Below are 24,001 nucleotides of genomic sequence, written 5' to 3' on the forward strand. Positions count from 1 at the left end.
GGAATTGTTTTGAGAACAGAAGCTTAAGAACAGCTAAGACAAACTAACATTAAAAAGGTTTCATTTGTTTATAATTTTCTTCATTAAAAACCATTTGTATTTGACAAGACTATATATATAACCTATTTGTTGTCATAGCTGCTATTTTCTATTTACTGGTTTGAAAGTGAGCAGTTACTCTCTCCTTTGTTCTTCTCAGTGTTCTAATAGTGCCTTGCAACTCTTTGTTTATTCATTATTTGACCACTGAATTACATAAATAGAAACAGGAATGGAAGACTCATGTGGTGGGTTGACCTTGGTTGGCCTCCAGGTGCCCACCAAGCCGCTCTATCATTCCCCTCCTCATCAGGACAGGGGGAAGAAAATAAGATGAAAATGAACTCATGGGTCAAGGTAAAGGCAGTTTAATAAAGAAAAGAAAAAGCCATGTGCAGAAGCATTAATAAAGAAAAGCAAAGGTCATGTGCAGAAGCAAAGGAAAACAAAAAGATTTTATTCTATACTTCTCATCAGCAGGTGAAACCCAGCCACTTCCTGGGAAGCAGGGCCTCAGCACATGTAGCAGTTGCTCCAGAAGACAAGCACCTTAATAACAAATGCTCTGCACTGCCCCCCAGCTTTGATTGTGTCATATGGTATGGAACATCCCTTTGGTCAGATTGGGTTAGCTGTTCTATGTCCCTTCCCAATCTCTTGCCTACCCCCAGACTACTGGCCTTTGGAGGGGGGTTTGGAGGGACAACCCTGATGCTGTGTGAGCACCAGCAGCAGCCCAAACACTGGTGTGTTATTAACATTGTTCTAGCCACAAATACAAAGCACAGCACTATAGGGGCTGCTATGGGGAAGTTATCTCCATTCCAGCCAGACCCAGTACAACTTACTTTCACATTTGTATTTTTTCTTTTCTGGGAATTAGTGGTACTTTTGGTTAGCACAGCATTAATCTTCATTGAACAGAACAGTTCTAACTAACAAAAACATTTATTAAAGCCAGCAGATATAAATTTCCTTCATTTTTGTTTATGAATTTTTAGGACAGTTACCAAAAATTCTCCCCTTATATTTGATTCTTACTGTTCAATAAAGAATACAGAAGAAGCATTATAATAAGCAAGTCAAAGCTAGTTACTGGAATTAGATCAATATGTAAATTCACTAAATACACACAACCTCAGTTTTCTTTGCAGATGCTTAACATTGAGAATTCTTACACTCATAGAAAGAAAGAAGGCAGGGAAGCAGAACAACCTAAACAGACCCTCTGTTGTGCTTTAAAGGTTCTGTCCTGAGTTACAGCTATCACTCAGGTTTTGAAAAGTACGTAATGTTCTACACTCTGCTGGAGATGACTCCAAGGATGATAAAAGGCTAAGGTCAGAAAATGCATACACGAGTTTGTACATCTAGCTATGGCACTGACTTGACATAAGGTTCATAACAGTAGGCATGAGAAAGGAAAAATTACAAAATTATTGTACTTACTTTTTTATATGTATATGCAGAAGAAGAAAAAGAAATTAGGCTAGGCAAATAACTCCTTCACCTTTCCACTAGTCCTGATGCTGAGTTTGAGATACTGGGTTTCTATATACTTAGCTTTAAATTACTCCCATTATGAATAATGTACACTAACGCTATTCAGAAAACAAGTATTTACCCCTTGACATGGAATGCTGAATTCTCTTTGAATTCCTTCACAAATAAAAAATAATTAATTCATGGACGAATTATGCAAAATGGAAGCTGGATGGTAGGATTCCTCACCTGGGATCCACTGCTCTGCAGTAAGTCTTTCTGTCTTTCTCTCTACAATCTGTCTTTCACAGTACCTGATACCTGCACAGGTCTATCTGGCAGCATGGCCTCTGAGTAAGTAAGAATCTGGAGGCACAGTCACGTTAATCAGAGCAGAGGAAATGTTGCTCCTGACTTCCTACATTACTATCTCGCCAGAATATAAATCTCAATAGCATCATTTTACTATAGTTGATGGCTTACTTCACTGCACTGCAGACTTCCAAAGCCAATAAATTATGAAGCACGTGGAGGGTAAGTCAGCACCGATGTACAGTAGGGCAAAGACATTCACTATCTGGTTAGTTTCATGAGACACTTTTGAAACAGACTCTTATAGAGTGTATCTGTAATGAAATGGCAGACTGAAGGATCAGATACAGTCCTGAAGACTTATCTACCTTCAAGACCGATTCTGAGTATAAGCAGCTACAGCAAAGGGAACCTATCTTTTGTCAGGTATGCCTCTGCTGTTCTGGAGTCAAAAGCATCACCTGTGAACACCTAAGACAAATACTTTCAAAGATCATTGTAAGATATTCTTAGCTTCACACCATTTGTTTGGATTTATCTTTGATAAACCAAGTGCCCTCTTACAGTCAGATAGTTAAGTTCTTCTTCTCAGATGGATTGTCTTCAAATACAGTGGTCTTCCAACACTAGTTTATTGTGTTAATTATCATTATGTAACATATACTAATGGAAAAGTTTCATCCCATTGTAACAGCCAGCTGTTGTGATTGTTGATCAATAAAAAGTGTAGATAGCCTTTCAAAAGCACACAGGAATAGTGTATGGAATCTAAAAAGAATCTGCAAACTTCTTCTAATACCTTTCACCATAAGTAAGAAATTCAACACAATTCAAATGCCAGTTCGAAGTTCTCTGGTACATTTTTAAACCTCATTTTTCCAGCAAGTATATACGTAAGTACGTTTGAAATAAGAAGTAACATAAAACAGTATTCTTATTATAAGTAGCCACTTAAAAATAACAGCTTTCCCATTTAGGGACCAAATATATCATGGATTCTGGTTTGTTTCTCTGTGAGAGAACACTTTCTTCTAGCTTACACTTTTACATTCTGCTTAAGTTTCTTCAAGTAGAGTCTCTGTGTGCTGACTGAGCTACTGTACAATGCTAAGTAAACAGCTGAACCAGAACAGTACAGGTTTCTAAACTGCAGTCTAATTTGTAGACCCACAATCTATCCAGATCTGTATAAGTGCAGTCCAACTGCTAAAACTCTTATGACCTACCACCATACTCCATTGTTAACAGACAAGAAAACACCAACATAAATTCTCCTACTAGGTAAACCAAAACATACTGTTCTGAAGCCATAGTTTTTCAGTGGCTAAACAGCTAAGGTCATCCCTAAGATGAATTACTTAATTCATATTTTTAACAGACACTAACATCAATAAAAGACCACTGCTATAATCACAACACATTCCTCCCTGAATCAAGTCAGAAAAACTCTGTGAGACACCATGTCAAGATTAATTCTTCCAATTTGTACCAAGGAAGTAGACTTCAGATTCTAGCAGGACTATGCAGATAAGAAAAGATGTCTTGCATGCATGGAAGTTGCAGAAATAAGGTGTGATTTCAGAAGATACAATAATTCAGAAGAACTGAATAAAAGGTACAGTAACTCAGATGAACTGGCATTTCAATCATCAAGTTTAAAAGGAAAAAATCATTACATGACGTTAATAACATACCTGTTTCCTGTTGCCTACCATTTGCTGCATTAAGATTCTAGCCAAACTTCAAGAACTACCACAGCCTTACTCACCTCTGCTGGATGCTGAATTATATACAAGCAGGTGGAGACCTTTAGTGGATGTATTGGCAGGAACGGACATAAACACACCTTCTGAGGACGGCTACATGACAGAACAGAGTGAGAGAACATTACTTTTGTAAGTAACCAGCAATTTATGAAAGATAGCATAAATACATTGCAAAAACACATTCCACATCCCAAGAGGCACACTAAGAACTTTCCCATATGACACAGTGTATTAAACCTGATGTAATTTTCTGTTTGAAACTCCTTCTGTTTTTAAAAATAAAGAAGCAAGCACTCTGAAAATCCTTTCATAACCTCCAAGAGAAGCAACTTACAAGTATCCATACCCCAATTACTAGTTCCATACCCCAATCAGAGAAGTCTGTTACTGTTTTTCATACCAAGTTAGCATTTCAACAATTTGATAAAAATATTATAATAGAATATATAATATTTATCATTGATAATAAAAATACTAGACTAATTACAACAGAAAATTTTAGATGCGTACACACATGAAAACCCAGACATACTGTATTTATGAATGGGTTCATTTTTTATAATTCCATCTATGCTGAAATATGTAGTAGGCATGTAGTATGAAAAATATCCTTGTAAGGAGCTTCTAATTTAAGTCTGAAAAAAGAAAATAAAAATTATTTAAAATTCTTTGGTGTACTGCATGTAGCTGCTAAAATGACTAGCAGAAGAACTTTATCAAATGAAATGAAAGAATTAAGTTTGAAGTTATTCATAGAGTAACTGAAGTTGTTACACCAAGAACACATATACACACACTCATGAGCATGCACAGAAGTCACTATAGATACTTGCATATGTTATTCAATAACTCAGAAAAATTAAGGATTTCCTTAACAGTGAAACTGTTACTAGTATGACCACTTAAAATCATACCGTCCATGCAAACAAAGCTCTCTGAGCTTAAGAAACATAAAGTCAGGATTTTCAACTGAATGTGAGGGACCTGGAGCACAACTTCATCTGCATCCTCCTTGTAATCTTTACTGGTACAGTTTATATCTTGGTCACACATGAGAGACAGTAAGGAATCACTGCAATAAATGCAATTTACAGAAGTGAATTCTGAAGACAGGTCCAGATCAAGTTTGTGGTGAGCCTGACAGACACTGCACTTGTTTGTCCACAAGAGCATGCACCCAGTCAAGTGTACTAAGTAATTTAACAGTAAACATTACAACTGTTCCCTAGTCAAACATTATTACTTACCAGTAAGTCGCGGCATTATAAAAAGGCAGTAACAATAGATAAACTCCTCTTTAACAGTTGACAGGTTGTGTTAATTTAATTTCCATACTTCTAGCCCCAACTACTGAGACACAGAGACTATTCACTTCTCCATAGGGTGTGCAGTTAAAGGTCACTCAGCAACAGTTTAAATCCAAAGCAGTGGGGGAAGTGTTGATGCAAGGGATCAAAAAAAAAGTACTGAGAAAAGTATTTTTAAATAATTAGACTAAAAGGCCCAGGGCCAAGAAATCAGCCTAACAACAAAATGGAAAGTATTCTCATATGCTTTTCTGGTATACTGTTCCAGGGGTCTGCTGTCTGTCTTTCCTTTGCACTTCTAGCATTGGCATTTTCCTGTTGCTAATCCTGCACACATTTGGCATGTTCTGTTGTATTAATGGACAGGCTTTGAGCCTAAATTAAGTACTCATTAATTTCACTATTCAGTGAGCTATTCCAGGGACCTTCACCATGAATGAACTGAAACCAATCTCGCTTCCAGGTCTGGTGGGTATAATTTCAGAAGTTCTCCAGCACTGTACCACTGCCTTTTTCCCAAAATTTTCTCACGTGTAACCAATTGAAAAAGACATTTCTGAAAACAGTTTTACTAACAACCTGGAAGCAGCAAATACCCCTGGAGGCTGGCTCTTGCCTCTGCCCTAATAGTTAAGTAGAAGTTCATCCTCTTTTTGATTATCAGATTTAGTGGAAACTGAATTTTGTAATAAGTGTGATGCCTCTTTCTCTCTGTTATTAAATGGCTGTTTTCATTAACAAGAGAATTTCTTAAAGTTCTCCTCATTATGGTATTTTCTATTGAGAAGAGATTAAGGCATGAAAAGCTACCACATAAAGCTGTTCCAAAACAGTTAGCTGGTGACCTCAATCCAAAGAGTTGCATTGTTCACTAGCTTTTATAGGCAGATGGAAACAGTTTCCGGTGATTTCTGACCTCAGCGTATTTAACTATAACAAAGTTGGCTAGATATAACTTACTTATTTTCAAGTCTCCCTTTTGCATCTGCTTTTTGTATTTTACACATTGGCTTGGATTTTTTCATGTGTAGTTTTTTAAGCTTTGTTAACCTCACCAAAAAACCACCAAACCCAAACCAAAAAAGGAAATTACCCAGAAAGCAAGCATTTTCAAATAGTTACAGAATAAACACTACCTATAGTTTGATTTGCAGGGAGCAGAGCACAAATCATGAAAAAATACCTTCCAATATAATTTAATTAATTTCATATGTATATACATTACTTAACTTTAAACACCCAATTAGGTACTTAATTATGTTGAATACGTACTTTTATAACCCCATCCTGGGGGCACAAGACTTACTTCTGTACTTAATACTTTGATACCTAAGTTATTGTGCCAAGACAAAAAAAAAAAAAAAAAACAAAAAAAAACCCTACAAAACAAAGTTATTCCTACATGAAACTGACATTACCAGCCTATATCAGATAGGAAGCACTTGAGAACAAGAGAAGTCCTGTTCCACCACCACAAAAGCCACCTTTGCTCTGAGAAAGGCCATCTACGCAGAAAAGGCTTTTTGTCTTTTTCTTTTGTTTAAGGATGCTGCTACAGTCTTGCCCTACATATGGTGTTGTTACAGAAGAGTAGAAGCAGCAGCAGAGAACTTATTTAATGATGAACATCAGTTTGCTCCCATTTCTGGAAATGAAAGTAGCAATCTGCTCCAGGCAGGAACAGTAGTATTCAGAATACTAAGCAAAAAGTTTGTGGGTGGGGATTAAGATTTGACAAGGATAATTTTTAGTCCTATTCACCTGTATGCAGTTTCACTACAGCTCAAAGCTATCCAGTGGGTTCTTACTGGTTTTTCAATACAGCATTTCTAGTTTAAAAACTTATGACAAAGTAACTTGTCACATTTGGTGGGACAGAAAAAAAAAAATCATTCTATGTCTTGCAAAAATGCTCCATATGCAAAGACACCCATGCATATATATGCACAGACTTCTCATAGCTTTCTTTCCTTTATCCACATCTAAATCAATGATGTTCAGATTCAGAATAACGTTTTGTCTATTTTCCCCAGCAGAACTGAATCTTGACAGTGGACTGTGCTATACCGTGGTGTCAGGTTTAGTGTGATTACTAGTTTCTGGGCAGAGATACTCTAGAAGTGAATATGCAGCAGCCTGGAAAATAGTGAGCTAATACTGAAACTTTTTTTAAATCTCTATGATTTTCCTACAGGTATAAATGCCCTCACTTGCTTCAGGACTTTTACCTTGTTACAAAATGTCCGAAGGGCTCCTGAAAACAGGCACCGCTCTGGGAATGCAAATGAGTGTACTCTCATACCCACATTCAGACTAAAGGTAGGCAAATCCAGGATTTAAACCCAGAGTAAGCAAAGAATAACAATGTTACAGTGTTATGCTCAGCATTTGTAGATGTTTCTAGGGAGAGATACAGAGGTTAAGAGTGACAAAGAAATGCTCTAGAAACAATATTAAAATAAAGAGGAAGCTGATGTTTTTAAACTGCTAACACATGTGGCAACATTTTCATGTTCCAACACATACTGCCAAGGTCAGGCCCCAGACTCTATTTTCAAAGAAACAAGCCTGCCCAAACAGAAACGGCAGCTTCCAGTAAATTCAATTTCTCAAAACACCAAGGGTTCAAGGTCAAAACCCACCTGAGAAGTTTGGAGAAAAGCCAGTTACCATATGTTTTATAGTAATGTTTTAATACATGTTTTATACTAACACAACTCCATTACACACATGCATTAAAACAACATTTGGGTGTTTTACAAAGCTGTGTTGGAAGTTTACAGGGACAAGTCCATACATTTTACAAAATTTGAGAACAAATGCTATTTTTGCTATTTTTATGTTAGAGGACAAACACAAATTAAAAATGGGTTTTGGATTACATTTTGCATCCTCTACCTTAACCACTAGAGCTATAGAACACCCTTAAAAATATGAGTGGATTAAGTTAAACATAGATAAAACATAAAATGATGCACTTATGAAGAAACAATCCTAACCCAACATACAGAAAAACCCCAGGGTCTGAGGTTAACATAGCATGACATTCAGGAGTAAGAACTTATGATAAACTGTTCTGTGAAAAAGGCAGTTTAATGTCCAGCAGTTCTCAAAAATGCAGATCAGATGTTAAGAGTTACTAGGAAAGGATGAAAGAATTAAATATGGAACATTATTACTCCACTACATAAACCTCTGGTTTGCACTCCAACTGCAAAAGAACGCTGGAGAAGCCAGGTCAAAAACAAACATGAGGAGTAATTCCTCATGCCAAGGGCCACATATCTCCTTGCTAATCAATGCTGTGGATACAAGAACTTTACATGGGCTGAAGGGAAACTGGAAAGAATTGTGAAATAAAAATCCATCAGATATGGAAGCAGCACCACTGAAGGTACAAAGCCACAGCCAACTCAGAAAGTCCCCTGAGTTAAAAGCAGTTGGAGAAAGGAGAGAAGCAAATGCTTACCTTTTCTTCTTTAGATATACATATACATATTACACTCATTACTACATCTGTTCATGGCTGGTGACAGTATGCTGTGAAAATGGACCTTTAATATGCTCTGGTATGGCCATTCTTCTATTCTCAGTCAATTAATGTATACAATGCCAATTGCAGTGGCTTGAGATTACCTAGCTGTAATTTTTTACTTTTTGTATTTTAGCTCTAAAATTTGTCTGTATGTACTTCTGCATTTCTTTGGACAAAATCTTACAGCTCCTTTGGGGCAGTCTTTGAAATTGCCAGGACCTACTTTCATCTTAAAAATAATTTGCTTAGTATATTATGTTTCCGCTTTCCCACACCCTATGGCTACACAGCATGTGCGACCTGATGCAATTGCCACATCTTTCATGCAAAATAAGAAGCCACCACTATTAAATGAAAACCTCTCTCTCTTGTACTGAACAGAAGTGAAATAATGGATTACCTCATCCTCTACACAGCCAAGGCCCATCTGACAAACCCAGGGCCAGTGCAGTCATGAGTAGGGTTTGGTATTTGCTGTAGCTCTGCTCATATTAAGCACAGATGGTGCAAGAAGAGCCTGGTAACCAGCTGAACTGTACATTAAAGACAAGCCTCAAGCTCACTCAAGCTAAGTCTACACAGTAGACTTGAGATTGCTGAAAACTTGCCCATCCTCTGATCCTAATAAATAGAAATGAGATTTAAAGTAGAAACTCTGTAGCTGATGTCCCAAATATATAAATTCTGCTTTTTTAACTGAAGCTCATACATGCTTTTAAACTACTAAGATGGAAACTGAACTGTAATACTGAAATAATAAATGAAAGAATTACTTGGGAGTCCTCCCTCTTCTTTTAAGATTGAGCAGCATGAGCCAATTCAATCTTTACCACTGCTTCAATTATTATGAGTTGCCCTTATTTTCTCAGTAGCAGGTAGTTTGCAGGTAATGTGGTTGAGTGATTTTAAGGCACAACAAGATGGCTGTGTAACATTACCATGTAAGTATTTCTCACCATTGCAATGCTAGTAGTCCTTCAGTCTCATGCTCAGTTACCCTGGAGCACAGAAATAACAAAATATCATCTCTGCCATTCTTCAGATGTAATTATGAAATTCATAGTCATATTCTGTTTTTTTAACTCTCCTGCTTGCATTACTATACTTCTAAGATATCTACTGCTATCTTCACAACAATTCAAATTTAATTGGCTTACCAAAGACTGACTCCCACAGACAAGATCAAGAAATAAAGACTTATCAGAAGTAAAATGTGATAGAGCCTCAGTTTTCTCATTATCTGCCTACCAGCTCTTTAATTTCTCTTTAAAGTAAGTTTTAGAAAGCCATCTTTTTGAGAAGTGTAACAGCTGTCGTGAAATGCAGAGAAACTCAAGGAGCCATCAGCACTCTTTAGGTTTCTTCTAGGCTTACTTTGAACATTCTTTATGCAAGCAAAATTTCCAAGATTTAGTTTAATGGTGTTTCCTGAGAAAAATCAGGCATAGAAGTTTGCTCTGACTCCATCATGTTCCAGCTTGCATCCTTTCTTTCAGTCTCTTTCAAAAGAATTTGGACTCACTGGTCATGAGGCATAAAAATTTAAAATTAAATCCTTCATTAAGAGTCAACAGCCACATAAATTAAAAACACAGTATCAGAAACACAGGTGGAGAGAGTATTGAGAACGATCCAGAAAGCACTTTTCCACTTGGTAATCTGTATAGCACCAGCTTCCTGGCAAGAGAAAAGGAAAAAAAAAGGGAGTGGGGGAAGGGAACAGGAGGTGGGGGGTAAGGGAAAAGGGGGGAGGGGGAAGGGAAAAAAAGGGGGGGGGGGAAAGGGGGCGAAGGGAAAAAAATGGGGGGAAGGGAAAAAAAAAGGGGGGGGGGAAAGGGGGGGGGAGGGAAAGGGCATATCGCTGAGGTTTTCCTTCCCATGTGAATTTAAAAATAAAACAGTTGTAAGGTTTTGCTGTGGTTTTTTTAAATAGTACAGCCAGTGAATGATATTTTAAATGGAAAAGCATGTAGTACAATTCATAGTGAAAATGAATTTGAATTTCAAATGGATAACTTAAAAGGTTATTAATTATATATGTATATTAATTAACAAGACACAACTTTCAAAACTGATTATGGTATCTACTGATAAGTCAATCTGCATTCCTGGACAAATACTCCTTCTGATCCCCAGCTCCTCAACCTCTTCATCATCTCTAGAAGCATAAGACTAACTATTCTGCTAACCTCCTCTGTAAAAACATGCACAGAAAAGATATTCTATCTGAAGAAAAGATCACACACCACAGGAAAAAAATTATTTCCATGTTACCCGCCAACATGCATCAATTACTTTGCAAACAAAAATTAGGTGCCTTTAGGTGTAAATAAATTTTTACAGGTATCCTGCACAAAGGCTTTTGTACCCTTTTGAACACAATTCAGGCAATGTGACAGGAATAACTTAACTCAGCTGGTCAAAAATTTGGAATACCTGTTCCAATTCATACAAAAGCTCTACCACTATACCGTGAGAGAGCTATGAAGTCATTTGGTGTCTTTACATTTTGTGGAAGGTCATTTTCTGATGCATAGGGAATGTGAACTGTGCTTAAGGAGCTAGAGGCACTGAGTTTGAATGTCATGACTCCATATAATGTCTACAAATATCAGCTTCATCCTTTATTGCTCCAGAGTGACAGGCAAAAACAGAGAAGCAACCTCCCAGAAACACACATTTCGGGCATTATCAGACTAGAGCAATTTGAACCTGTTTTCTGTTACAAGTTTCAAAATTTTCCATCTAGTTCCAGGAAAGCCACTGCAGCACAACATTTACAATTCATTAAAGTATACCAGACTAAGTTTAGCATTTTGTACCAGAAGAGATTCAAGGCAGTACCATCAATCTCCAAACCAACATGACCATGAAAATAAACAATTAAGTACAGGTTATCACTGTATTTGACAAGTTAGTTTCCAGACGATTTTTCTGATACTTGTACAGTTGACACAACATAATGAAACAAAGAGGTTCACTCAACAGTCAGAATTGAGTATAACTGTTCAGCAGGGATTCTTTATTCGCAGCGCTGGGCAGCACTGGGGATCGCTCCACCACAAGTGCCGCACTTACTAACAAAACTCTCTGACTAATATACACAAAAACCATACATATGCATCAGATTTCTTAGAAGAGGCAGTCTTATGCTAATGGGTTCTCAGAATCCATTTACATAGTCTGAGCATGCGTAGTAAAAATAGAGTGAGGGTCTCCTCCCCTCCTTAGAGGTCCACACAGCCTTTCTCACACTGTCCGTTGGTGAACTTTAGGTTTCTTGTGTCCATATATGGTCACAGTTACTTCATCCGACCTTCAGCTCCTGTTTGTTCCAAGGTTAGTTTAGACCAGCTTCCAGTCACTTATCTTGACACTGGTGTCTTCTTAGACACTTGTTTTTTAGGTTCCTGCTATTAGGGATGTACTCAGGGACTTTTTCAGACTGTCCAAGGTCTGTCTTACCTTTACTGGGCAAGGAGTTAAAGGTTTCAAAACATCTTACAAGTGGGTCATGACTACAGAGGGTAGTTAGAAGAAAGTATAAATGAAATTACATACATTGCAGTAAAATATGGGAAAAATAAAAGCTAGTAAAACACAAGTGATGGTTAATGTTAAAACTAAATGTCCTACCTTACAGGTCCCTGTACATTAGCAATTTCAAGCATACTTGTAGCAACTTCCCTTCAATAGCATCTGTTCTTCTTCCCACAAGACACTACCAATACAGTGTCATAGTTTGAGCCCAGAGGTCAACTGAGCACTATGCAGCTGCTCACTCCCCGCTCCCCCCCAGCACTGGGAAGGAGGAAATGAAGCAAAAGGCTCAGGAATCAAGATAAGGACAGGGAGAGGTGGCCCACCCATTATGGTCATGGGCAGAAGACAGGCTCGTTAGGGGAAGAACATCAATTTAATTCAAACACTAACAACACTTAACAGACAAGAGTAGGACAGTGAGAAGAAGCATTACCACATCTTAAAAACACCTTTCCCCCACCCCTCCCTTCTTCCTGGACTCAACTTTACTCCCAATTTCTCTACCTCCCACAGTGGCGCAGGGGGCAGGGAATGGGAGGTGTGCAGTCAGTCCTGCAGCTTCTTCCTCCTCAGAGGGAGGACTCCTCGCATTCTTCTCCTGCTCCAACATGGGGTCCCTCTCACAGGAGACAGTCCTTCCATGAATTTTCTCCAATGTGAGTCCTTCCCACAGGCTGTAGCATTTCCTGAGCTGCTCCAGCATGGGTCACCCCCACATGTTGCAATCCTCCCAGCACTGAACTACAACAGCGGGAGCTTCTTCCCATACAGTTCCAGCCTTCTTCAGACACAGTCACCTGCTCCGGTGTTGGGTCCTCCATGGGCTGCAGGTGGGCACCTGCTTCACCATGGACTTCCATGGGTGGCAAGGGGGCATCCCTGCCATCTCACCACAGGATACAGGGGATTCTTTGCTCCAGCACACCTCCCTCTTTTCCTTCTCCTTTCTTCCACTGACCTCGGTATTCGCACAGGTGTCCCCCTTGCAATTCCTCCTCACAACTCCAACTCCTCCTTCCAGGTTCCCCTTCTTAAATACGCTATCACAGAGGCACTGCCACAGTCGCTAATTATCTCAGCCTTGGCTAGAGGCAGGTCTGACTTGAAGCTGGGGGAGCTTTCAGAAGCTTCTCACAGGGGCCACTGCTGTAGCCCCCTCTCTCACTACCAAAAACCCCCACCACACACACAAACCTAGCACACACAGCAAGCTTTGTCACAATATAAAGAAGCATAATATACAACAGAGGCACTCAAAAAGCAATACAGCATTTTTGGACAAAAACTGCCTTTGAACCAATCTGGTATTCCACCATTAGAACTATCTGGAGCAGGGGATGCAGCAATGGGAGTAGGCAATGGGATGATATGTCACAGAAGAGGTTCTGAAAGGAGGACAGAGATACAGAGCCATCTCCCTGCCTCTCAAGACATGCACTACTAGTGAGCAGCTAAGAATCACAGCACTGTTTCCTAGCATTCAGATTCCCCTGGCACCCGCTCTCAGCAGTTCTGCTGGTCCTAAGTGCTATGGTGAGAAGATAATTCCCTTGCCCTTCTTTCCATTTTCCACTCTCAGTAATATGAACTACAACCTTGTCTCATCCCACACGGTGGGTTATGAGGGGGGGTGAATCTTTTGAATTCCCCGAGAGCCTGCGTGCAGGTGGAAGAGCCAGTCTCTGCTCGGCAGAGCGGCAGGGCGGGCCGAGTCACCACAATGACTCAGAGGAACAATTGTGCTGCTGACTGTATTGACTGATCACTTTAGTGAATAAATGGAGACAATCTGGCAACAATCAACTGATAACCATACGGAGAATGAATAATGGCACTTTGGCAATGAGACCCGTCAATGACCAACCGATCGCAGTTCAATTCCTACAAAACTTATACACATGAATATATGTAAGAGAGAGAGAGCAGAAAGAGGAGAGAGAAGAAGGGGATAGGAAAACGGGACATCACCACCCTTGGATCCTTGTCACAGAGTAGCCAGCTTGGTCCGTAGGTGATGGGTCGACAAAGACACGCGTGGGGTGTTGCCTTTATGTAGCCTTTCTTACACATACACTATAGGTTGTTCCAGAAGGTTCTCATTTTCTCTGGCTTGTACTGCACAGTTAGGCAAGTTCTGTCTCTGGGCAACAATAGGAGGGAGATGGAGAGAAACGGCCCACCACCCCACCTCTGCAGAGCTCGCTCAGCTTCTCCCCCACTGGGCATCCCACTCAAGTTGTTTGAAACATCCTCTTTACAAAGAATTTCTTGTTTATGAACAGTTTGTGACAAACCCTCCCAACCAAAATCCCTGATTATGTTTTTCATCATATTCAATTGAGATTTCTCCACGAATTTAAAAACTACTGATCTCCTGAAAATTGAAACAATCCTGGGCCTTTGCCTAGAGCAACAGACTTCAGAATAAGGCAGTTAACTGACAGGAGCATCAAGCAATACCAGCAGAGAGTAAGTTCAAAAGGAAACCCTTATTTGCATCTGTTTCATGGATAGCTACATTGTACATCTTATCGCATGATCATGGGAACAAAAAATTTACAGCAGGAAAAAAAAGTATCCATCATCATGAGCTATTAGAGCATGAAGATACCCTTTTCAGTTCAGAAAATCCAAGAACCACTATTCCTATCACCCAGAAAATACCACTCCACAGTTACCCTGTATTTATGGTGATCCCCAAGCATCTGTTGTACACCACTGTTGAACTCTCCACTACACAAACCCCAGGTCTCACCCATTTGTTCTAAGAATGGTTTACTGGTACAAATCACTATTTAAAGGAATACAGTTGTAAGGCCATGTGCAAGCAGCTCTCAGGTTTTTCAGTCTTCATAAGCATGCTAAGCACGAGTGCATGTTTTACTGTTACTGAACAACAATTGTTGAGCCACGGATCTCAAAAGAAATGAAGCAACAGACCATATCCAGCTCCTACATTCAACAGAAGAAAATAAAGTTCAGCAAAATAAGTATTTCGAACAAGAGCACAGACTATATATGATCCCATTTTAACATTTACTTTCAGAGTAACCCAATACATTTCAGGAACTATGTCCTGATCTTACTGAAAAAAAAAAAAAAAAAAAGTGGCCAAATGTATCTCAAAAAGTAAAATCATCAAAACTACTCTCAATGCAAGTCTTAAAGAAGCTGTTGTGTTAGTGCTGATATTGAGCTTGGAGATTTCTGTTGTTGACACCCAACCACTGGAAATGGGATTTACATCACCAACTCATTTCTTTTTCAGCACCAAACAGCTATCAGTTTGTAATGATTTTCAGTCAAAGCTCAACTAGTCTGGATTTGAACAACTGTAGCAAAACATCTGAAAAGTCTTACTTACTAAGATTACAAGATGTATTTCTTCCTAGATTTATGACTAAAATTGGACAAAACCAGCAACTCTCCAGAAGTAAGCGATGGAAGTAGTCATTTATTTCATGACAAGCTCAGAGTTCTCATTAAGGACAACACTCCTGTCTTTTGGAAAATCACATCAGCTAGTGCGTTTCTTGAAAAATTAGGCTATTAAGTGTATATTTCTCTCCAGAAAAAGTGTATTTGTAAAAATATCTAAAACTAGTAAAGAAAAAACCTTGCCTTTCAAGTATTTAGTAGTTTATATATCATTCCAAACTTCACTTCTATTTTGCATTATCCTATTTTTCACGGTGGTTTTGAACACTAAGTAAAAAGTACAACACATTTATTTTTATTATTATTATGTATTGAAGAGATAGTTCGATCTAGACAATTACCAATTAAGGGTGAAGTGGCTTTTACAAAGTTTATAACACTACAGTGACAGGAAATTACATTAGATGTATTTTAAATTAATTGGAACATTTTCTTTAGACTTTAACGTTACAGTAGAAGGTAACAGGTGACCCAGTGAAATTAGTAGCTTCCTTAGTACAGCATCTGTATGAATGCTATATGTTAAGTGTAAGCTGTCCTCAAGCAGTGTTCTTTTACATATTTTCATGCTGAAGGTATACAGACAAAAATCAGTACATTTCAGAAATGTGGACAAGGTCCATGCCACCTTTATTAAAGGCTCTAAGTTGTGCGGTGTTCTCATGTGACCATTTCTCAAGGCAAATAACCTTTTTGCCTGACCAATTAAATAATAAAGGGCAAACAAGTAACTTCTGCAATTTTTTAACCTGGAAAGTTTATGGCAGCTTTACAAGGCTGATCTGAACATATTAAAAACAACAAATATCTTCTGATGCTATGGAAGAGAAAAGATACGAAGAAGAAAAGAACAAAATATCCACACTGTGTCTTCCTAACTTATTATATGGAAACAGACCTTGGCAGGCAGCTTTCCTTGCAAATAACTCAAATTAACAAATCAACAGAACACTCTTTCAACTATTTCAACTGTTTACATTAAAGTTGGCTGTGGTTTCCACTGTAACTAACAGGACTAAATACAAAAATAGCATTTAGCTTATGCAGCACTGCAGTCCTTACAGAAAGGCCAGAAAAGCCAAAAACTAATGAGCCTGAGACTGTTGACATTTTCATGAATCTTGGCTCTCCAGTCTGGCAAAATAGCTGGCCCTCTGACAAGCTTGATGCCAGACAGTTAGCAGAGCTTTAAATTTGTTGAAGAAGGTAAAATGTGATGGCATTAAAAGCCAGCCATTAAGACATTAAGATTAAAAAGTTAAACTGAAGTTTTACATTGCCAGTTTTATAATTCCCAATCTGTCTCAGAATTTTAGAGGCTGTCACAAGAAAAGATAAACTAGAAGAATTCTGTAACCAAAAGCCTTGTGGAAAAGCTCAGAATTTTCCAGGGAAGCCACCAAACCAAGAAAGAAAAAAAAAAATAAATTCCAACAATACAGAATCAGCATCTTGATTCTTTCAACAATTTGTATATATGCAGAGAGCACTCCAGTTAACAGCATAAAGTAAAAACAGAAGTAAATTTTTAAAGAGCAGATGAAGTTCCTAAATTAATGCTTCGTAAGTTAAACGAGGTCTGTGGATATCATTGGTTGAAGATAATTTTTTTTGCAACACTATAGAAGTACATTTGTTTGAATGTTTGCTTTAAACTGAAGAGTTGCATTTCCCCAAATGTCTGTGTATTTTAGCCTTTGAAATAATAATTACAAAATAAGAAACTGTGCCATTGGCTTTATGTGATAAAGTTAGTCCAGCTATGGTTTATTTAAGTTGACATGCAGTTTGCCTAAAAGATGGTTAAGAAGTGCCTACATCTGAAAATGCTGCACCAAACCATTTCTAACATAAGAATACAAAATGCTTATAAACATAAAGATTGTCAATGAGACTCTCTTGAAGTTTTCATTTCTAACCCTGTCTTAATTTATGTCCCTCCATTAATTTTAATTGAAGAGACACAGAATCTGAACTTTGTGTAGGCAAGATTTTATGAACTTTTGACCTATTCCCCTTTCTAAAGACTTATGCATGAAAAAGGAGAAAAGGTGTGAGCAGTTACTTGACTAGAAATAGAGTTGTTGCCTATCTACCTGCAACAACATCCTGAACTAGGAAGGTCCGTCCAGATTTGGCCCAAAATATTTCCATTATCTTATTTTCTTGACTAGAACTGAAAACAAAAAGCTGAAAACTATCTTACAGGCAGGGACTGGAGCAGGGCTGAGACCACTAAGGTATGCAACAGTCCAGAGAAGCAAAAATGGTCATAACATACGAAGCGCCTGCTGTGTGGCTTCCCTAGCAAGGGCCACTAAGCCAAGACCCAACCTGGGCTGCTCCTGCCATGCAGTGGATGCCCTCACCAGGCAGCACCACCACTGCCAGGCTGCACTGTGCCTGTGGCCACCCACTGCTGCCCTTGCTCTTCAGCCACTTTGATTTCAGCAAGCTTCTAAATAAAAAATGTCATTGAATACTAAATTTTATTTAATAATGTGGAATGACATTTTAGCAAGCATCAATACATTAACCAGCAATTAGTATTTTTAGCAGTATTTCCGTTTCTGTTTAGGTTAGAAACAAATAATTCCATAAGTCTTAATTGTGTATGTACACAATTACTCACAGATTTTATTACATTTTTATACAGATTTGCAAGACAAATCAGTCCAGTGCAATGCTAATATCTGTATCTCCACACACAAGAACATACGTAACTGAAGCATTAGCATAGCCTAAACAAAGTTTGCTTCTCCCTCCTACTCAGCCTGTTTTCAGCAGAACAACAGGGTTCCTCCAAGGCAGTAAAAGCCACCAGACACAGAACTCAAAACTGATTCTCTGGAGGCACCAAGATTTCGTTATAATCCGGAGGAGAACCAAAAATATATTACACATGGAACTTGGACTTTGGTATAGCAGATGACCTCTTCCGACCTGGCAGGACTAGTGGTCAAGGTCTTCTCTTTAGCCTCAGGTCCTGGTAGGCTTGCTAGCTCCCTGCATGCCTGCCCAAAAAGCCTCCCCGTGGACGACTCTCACAAATTGTGGCTAACCAGCCCTTCTCCCCCTTCGCCTTCTCAGTCTGGTACCTTGGCGTGAGGGAAGAGGGTGCACCCTATGTAGAATCATAGTGAACACTGCAGGGAGCCAGGGCAAAAGCAGCTCAAGAAGCTGAGAGATAAAGACACTGCTAGCTGGAGTTATGACAGTACATTTCAGCTGCATTCAGTGGTTCAAACAGCAACTGAAGCTGTGTAAATACAGTCTACAAATGTGAAGTTAAATTACGTAAAAGCTTCCTGCATTGTTGTTTTGTTATTGTTGGTTTCTTGATTTAAAAAGGGTAATGATAACCTGTCACTAAGGGTAACCTTGCAAGAATCTATGCAAGAATAAAAACTTCTAATACTAACTTTCCATGTCACAGTGTATGAAGTTTTTCAGTTTTGATTTGAAGTTAAAGTTACATCCACAGCATTCTCTTGTTCCAAAAACACAGACCAAGTAACAACAAAATTGACTTTTCTATCTCTACATAAGCAATAGGTCTTTTAAAGTTTGCAATTTACGTCTACCTATACAAATTTACCTTATTTAATATAGTATTTTATAAGCAGAGCCTATTGGCGTGTAATTTTATTTGCCAATAGCAAAGTCCGAATCCTAGTTTGAAACAAGCAGATGATAAAGGGGAGTTAAATTAAAAGCTCAGTTCTGCACCAAATGAAGTCAGAAGTGAATTCTGCCATTGATTGTTAATGAAAGCAGGCTCAGTACTGACACATCTTTCAGAAGTTGAAAGAGCTAAGTTTTTGTATCTCTCAATCCATGCAAAAATGCCATATCCTGTTACTTATAGCTATGAATTTAAGCTTTCTTCCTTTCAAAAACAACAAAAAAAATGCAATACTTTTTTTTTTGGTCAAACAGATGAATACACAATAGAAAGCCCATTGTAATCTATATTTAGGATTAACATAAAAGTGGATGCGTTCTATCAGCAAAACTTCTTTAAAGAGTACATACTGTTAAAAGGAAAAATCTATCATTCTCTGCAGTTTATCCTCAACTGAATGTAAGCAAAAAAAATACAGTTAACAGAGCTTTATATGATGAATAACCAATGTTAGGAAAACAGTTAAATATTAAACAGAATCTTCAATTAAAGTATTCTAGTGCACTATTCACTTGTTCTGCCATAGATGGTGAAGAATGGAGCTGTGTTTATACAATCAGAGAACTTCAGTATAACTCAACGTTATAACACCATATGAAAAAAGGCAGTGTGCAACCAATGTTTTGTTCGGAAGACTTCCTGATACTTATCTGTAAGAGTACTATAAATGCTAAACTACACTCTAGCGTCCTTTTTCTGAATAGCAGGCACTCTGTCGAACACACTTTCAGTTTGATTTTGATCCAGCATCAACTTTATTAAAAAGCAGTCAACTGGTTTCCTGGTATAATGCAATAACATTTTAAAATAGTATGCCTGTTATTAAACAGTAAACAGTTATTATATTCCATTAAAACATGTTGATTTTTACTGAATACAGAATAATTTATTTACTTAACGAGGCATGAAGTTCATTAAGTTATTCTAAAGCTTTTTGGGGATACTGTAAGATGCTGCTTTTAAGGCATACAACAATAAAGCACAAGTGCTTTTAAATGCTACATATAGCAATCACCACATCAATACCCAGAGCCTATTGATTTGTACCTAATGACCATTCAAGGTGCTTTGTTGGCAGTGTTTCTTAGGAAAAATACCTTTCAATAATACTTTCTTTTGAATAAAAAAGCTAGAAGTCTGTTGTGTAGATGAACCTTTCTTGTGTAACTTGGAAACACTAGTTTTATAACTACTGTAGTATATTTGGCAAGCATGCTCATAAAAGTTAAAACAAGGTTAGACTGCCCCTAAGCACCTCATTAAGAGACTGACGAGAATGAGATGGACCACAACAGTAAGATTTTGTGCTGAGAAAATTACCATTGCCTGGTCTGAGAGGCCACTGGTATTAACTCAGACAGAGCACAACATTACAAAGCTATAAACAGACTCATAAAATAATTCAGATTGGAAGGGACCTCCAGAGGTCATCTGGGCCAGCTTCCCACTCAAAGCAGGAATAATTTCAAAGGCCCTGAGCAACCTGATCTGAGCACTTCCAAGGATGGAGACTCTACAGTCTCACCAGGCAGCCAGCTCTAGCATTTAACCACTCTCACAAAGAATAATTTCTTTTTTCTTAGGTTGAAACACAGCTACACTCTCATTGAAACAGCCACGATACACTGGATCTCTTCTGTCACCAGAGCATGCTGCTGGCCCCAGCTCAGCCTGGTGCTCACCTTAGTGCCCTAGCTCTTTGCTGCAGAGTGGTTCCCTCGCCAGTCAGTACGTAGGCTTGCAATGCTGCCAGGGCTTGTTTGGGCCTGGGCACAGGGCTCCAAATTTGCTGAATTTTATGAGGTTCCTAATGACAATACAGTCTCTGAATGGCAGCTCTATCCTCCTACAGTACAGCAACTGCTCCCTCCATGTTGGTGCCACCTGCAACCTGGTCATGCATGCTTTCCATCCAACCAACCAGGTCACTAGAGCATATTCACCAGCTTTGCACACAGCACAAACCCCCACAGAAACCTCTCCTAAGCAGCTCTCTCACAGACTTTGAACTGTTGATCACTTGAGTTCAACAACCCAACCAGCCCTTTGTTCATTGTGCAGCCCCATTCATCTAGTCTGTATCTTCTCAGCTTGACTACCAGAATATTGTAGAAAATTGTCAAATGCCTCCCTAGTATTCTTATCCACTCAGTTGAATGTAAACACACTATATCAAAACCTGTCATCATGGTTAGGTACTATTAAATCCATTAACCAGTCTGGCAAAGAAGGTGGGAATGTTGTTCCTTCTGTCCTCTATCCCCACTTGGTTTTGTGGTACATGACTTCATTAGTTCACTGATAGTGCCCTTATTAAATTTCTCCCCTGACCCCTCTCCAAACTGCTACATAATCTATATTTGCAAACATTAACAGAATATAAAACCAAAGCAGTGGCTCGTAACAGAATATTAAAGGATAACTAACTTAATAGGGTTTGACAGATTATATACACTGTACTGTTACAAATGTCAAAGATGTCCAAAGTAGTTCTAGAGACTGAAGCTCTACAATATTTAGGTGTCTAGATCCCTTTGGAACTACTTGAGTTTAAAACATCTGTCAAAATCCCTGCTTCAGTTTCATAAGGCATGAAGGGGTTACACATGCAAGAAAGTCTGTTGTACTAGATGGGTTTTTTTTAAATTTACCTGGAGATGACATATTCTAAAAGGCACTTAAAATCAACTTAAAGCATTAGCTGCCTGCTTTTTCATACATTAGTGTTTTTAAAAGAACTTAGATGTTCATGGAGAATTAAATGTAGGTCTCCAAGAGAAGCAGCACATCTGGATTTAACAGCTCATCTCTGTGGTATTTTAATGAAAAAAATCCCTATTAGAGGGTACAATTAACAAGCCCTTCTATTAAAAATAACAAAACACATTTAAACCCTAATGATTTTACAGGCTCAAAACTCTATTCAATGAAAATTCCAACATAACAAAAAGAGAGAAATTATCAAGTTTCTAAATCAAATCCTGTACACACAGAGGAAAAAATTCAAGGGATTATTTCCAAATTGCACAAGTGCAATACTGAATTCAGAACTACCAGAAAAAACAAGTTCCATACATTATAAAACTGAAGTGGACCACTAATGTTGTCCCATACAAGTAACAAATCATAAGAATCCCCAAATAACCCTTTTTGAGCATCCTTCTTTATAAAATACCACTCTCTTGATTTACCATTTTCTAGCAGTTAAGAATACAATACAGTATTAACACAACTAGTCATGGTTAGTCACTATCCCCTAACAGTCTGACCTTATCTCTGATTAACTCTTCCAGCAGTGGATTTCTCCAGGCTGCTTGGCTTACTTAATAAACCCACTGTCCTGGTTTAACCAGGATAGGGTTAAGTTTCCCCAGCAGTGGGGGGGAGCTCTAGCCGGGTTATTCAGATACCATGCGGACGTCACATCCTGGCAGGTCACATTTTTCCTGGCGCGGGAGCGCGGTGCACTCGTGGTTTTGTACATCGTGCTTCAAACTGCTGTATTTGGTAGCTATTTTGCTCTGTTCATTGCTATCACTATTACTGTTATTGTTATTGTTTGTTGTGTTGCTATTGCACTGCTGTATTAAACCTTTCCTTATTTCAGTCTTGGGGCTTTGTATTTCACTCCCTTTGTGGGGGAGGGGCAGCGGCCGCGTGGTCTCAGACCCCGGCAGAGGCTAAACCACTACACCCACAAAATGTAGGTGTTTTATTTAAGGTAAGGAGCATTTTCTTTCCACTATCTGATATGAGCATCAAAATACATTAATTCCTGAACATTTCACATTCATTCCAATTTGCTCCATTTATTCTCTAGTGCACAATTCACCTATTTTCAATGTCATTAAACTGGACTTTTGAAATAAATAGAAATGTTGAAATGCTGGTACTAAACAGAAGTATAGGGAAGAGTGCCTATTCCCTGACACCATAAGAAAATGAAAATATTTTGTAACAAACATTGTAAGGTTGTGTAAGTAGATATTGTCAATTCATAGAAAAAGTGTGCCCTTTAAGGTGCTTTTTCCAAAACCTAGAGCTTACACACTCGATTTTATCTAAAATCTCTAGCCTTTTGGTTAACAGTTGATTCACTACTTCAAAAACAAAAAACTCAGAAAATTGTATTATTCATTGTCAATGTAGAAACAATTAAGAAAAACATGTAGAAAGAAATAAAGATCAGCCACAGTGAGTATTTGGCTACTCATTAGCTAAGAAAAATTCCAGTTAACTTTACAACATTAATCATCTACCATCTAGTACTGTTGTGCCAGAAGAGCCATAGGACAAGGCCTCCAGGACTCATTTTGTGTGTTTTCTTTACACAGTACCCAGCAAGACAAAAATTAAGTACATTCTCCTTTAGGTGACTAAGCTGAACGTTCATGAGAAGACAAGTTTGAGTTACAGACAGTTTGCAGGTCTTCAATATTGACATAGATGTTTAATAGCTTTAGGAACTAGGAAAAAGAATTTTAAAATAACCTGTTACCAGAAATTACAGGTATCACTGGTGTAACTCAGAAATGATATTTAGGAAGATGGAAGAAAAAAATGTAGCTGAGCACTATGTCTTAGACGCCAAAGGAAAGCTATGCTTCCACACCACAGGCAACTACGAGACTGACATATCTAGGAGTTTGAGGTTGGATTATTTGTTCCAAGCAGAAAGCATTATAGGCTTTGACAAAAAAACATTTCAGCAGAGCTTGTGGAGCAAAAGTACAATCCTTGTAAAGCCATAAAATAGCTAAGAGAAAACTGAATCCAGTGCTCAGAAGACAGTATTTGACTTAAAAAATGAGAAAGTGACACACAGGTACTGGATGGGAGATCAGATGGTGGAATGAAATATGGTCACTAAAAGGAGGAGACAAGCCTCCAACAA

The 24,001-nt window shown here is 38.3% G+C and overlaps 1 protein-coding gene across 2 annotated transcripts in view; it reads right to left on the reverse strand.

The window, feature by feature from the left end:
* DTWD2 (DTW motif tRNA-uridine aminocarboxypropyltransferase 2) overlaps positions 1-24,001 on the reverse strand; it is a 100,122-nt gene that overhangs the window by 61,806 nt on the left and 14,315 nt on the right. For both annotated transcript variants that reach the window (XM_074855802.1, XM_074855803.1), the window contains exon 2: positions 3,602-3,692. In XM_074855802.1, coding sequence (XP_074711903.1) covers positions 3,602-3,692 — 91 coding nt within the window. The remainder of the gene's footprint in view (positions 1-3,601; positions 3,693-24,001) is intronic.

This window comes from Strix uralensis, chromosome Z, assembly GCF_047716275.1.
Source record: "Strix uralensis isolate ZFMK-TIS-50842 chromosome Z, bStrUra1, whole genome shotgun sequence".
NCBI lineage: Eukaryota > Metazoa > Chordata > Aves > Strigiformes > Strigidae > Strix > Strix uralensis.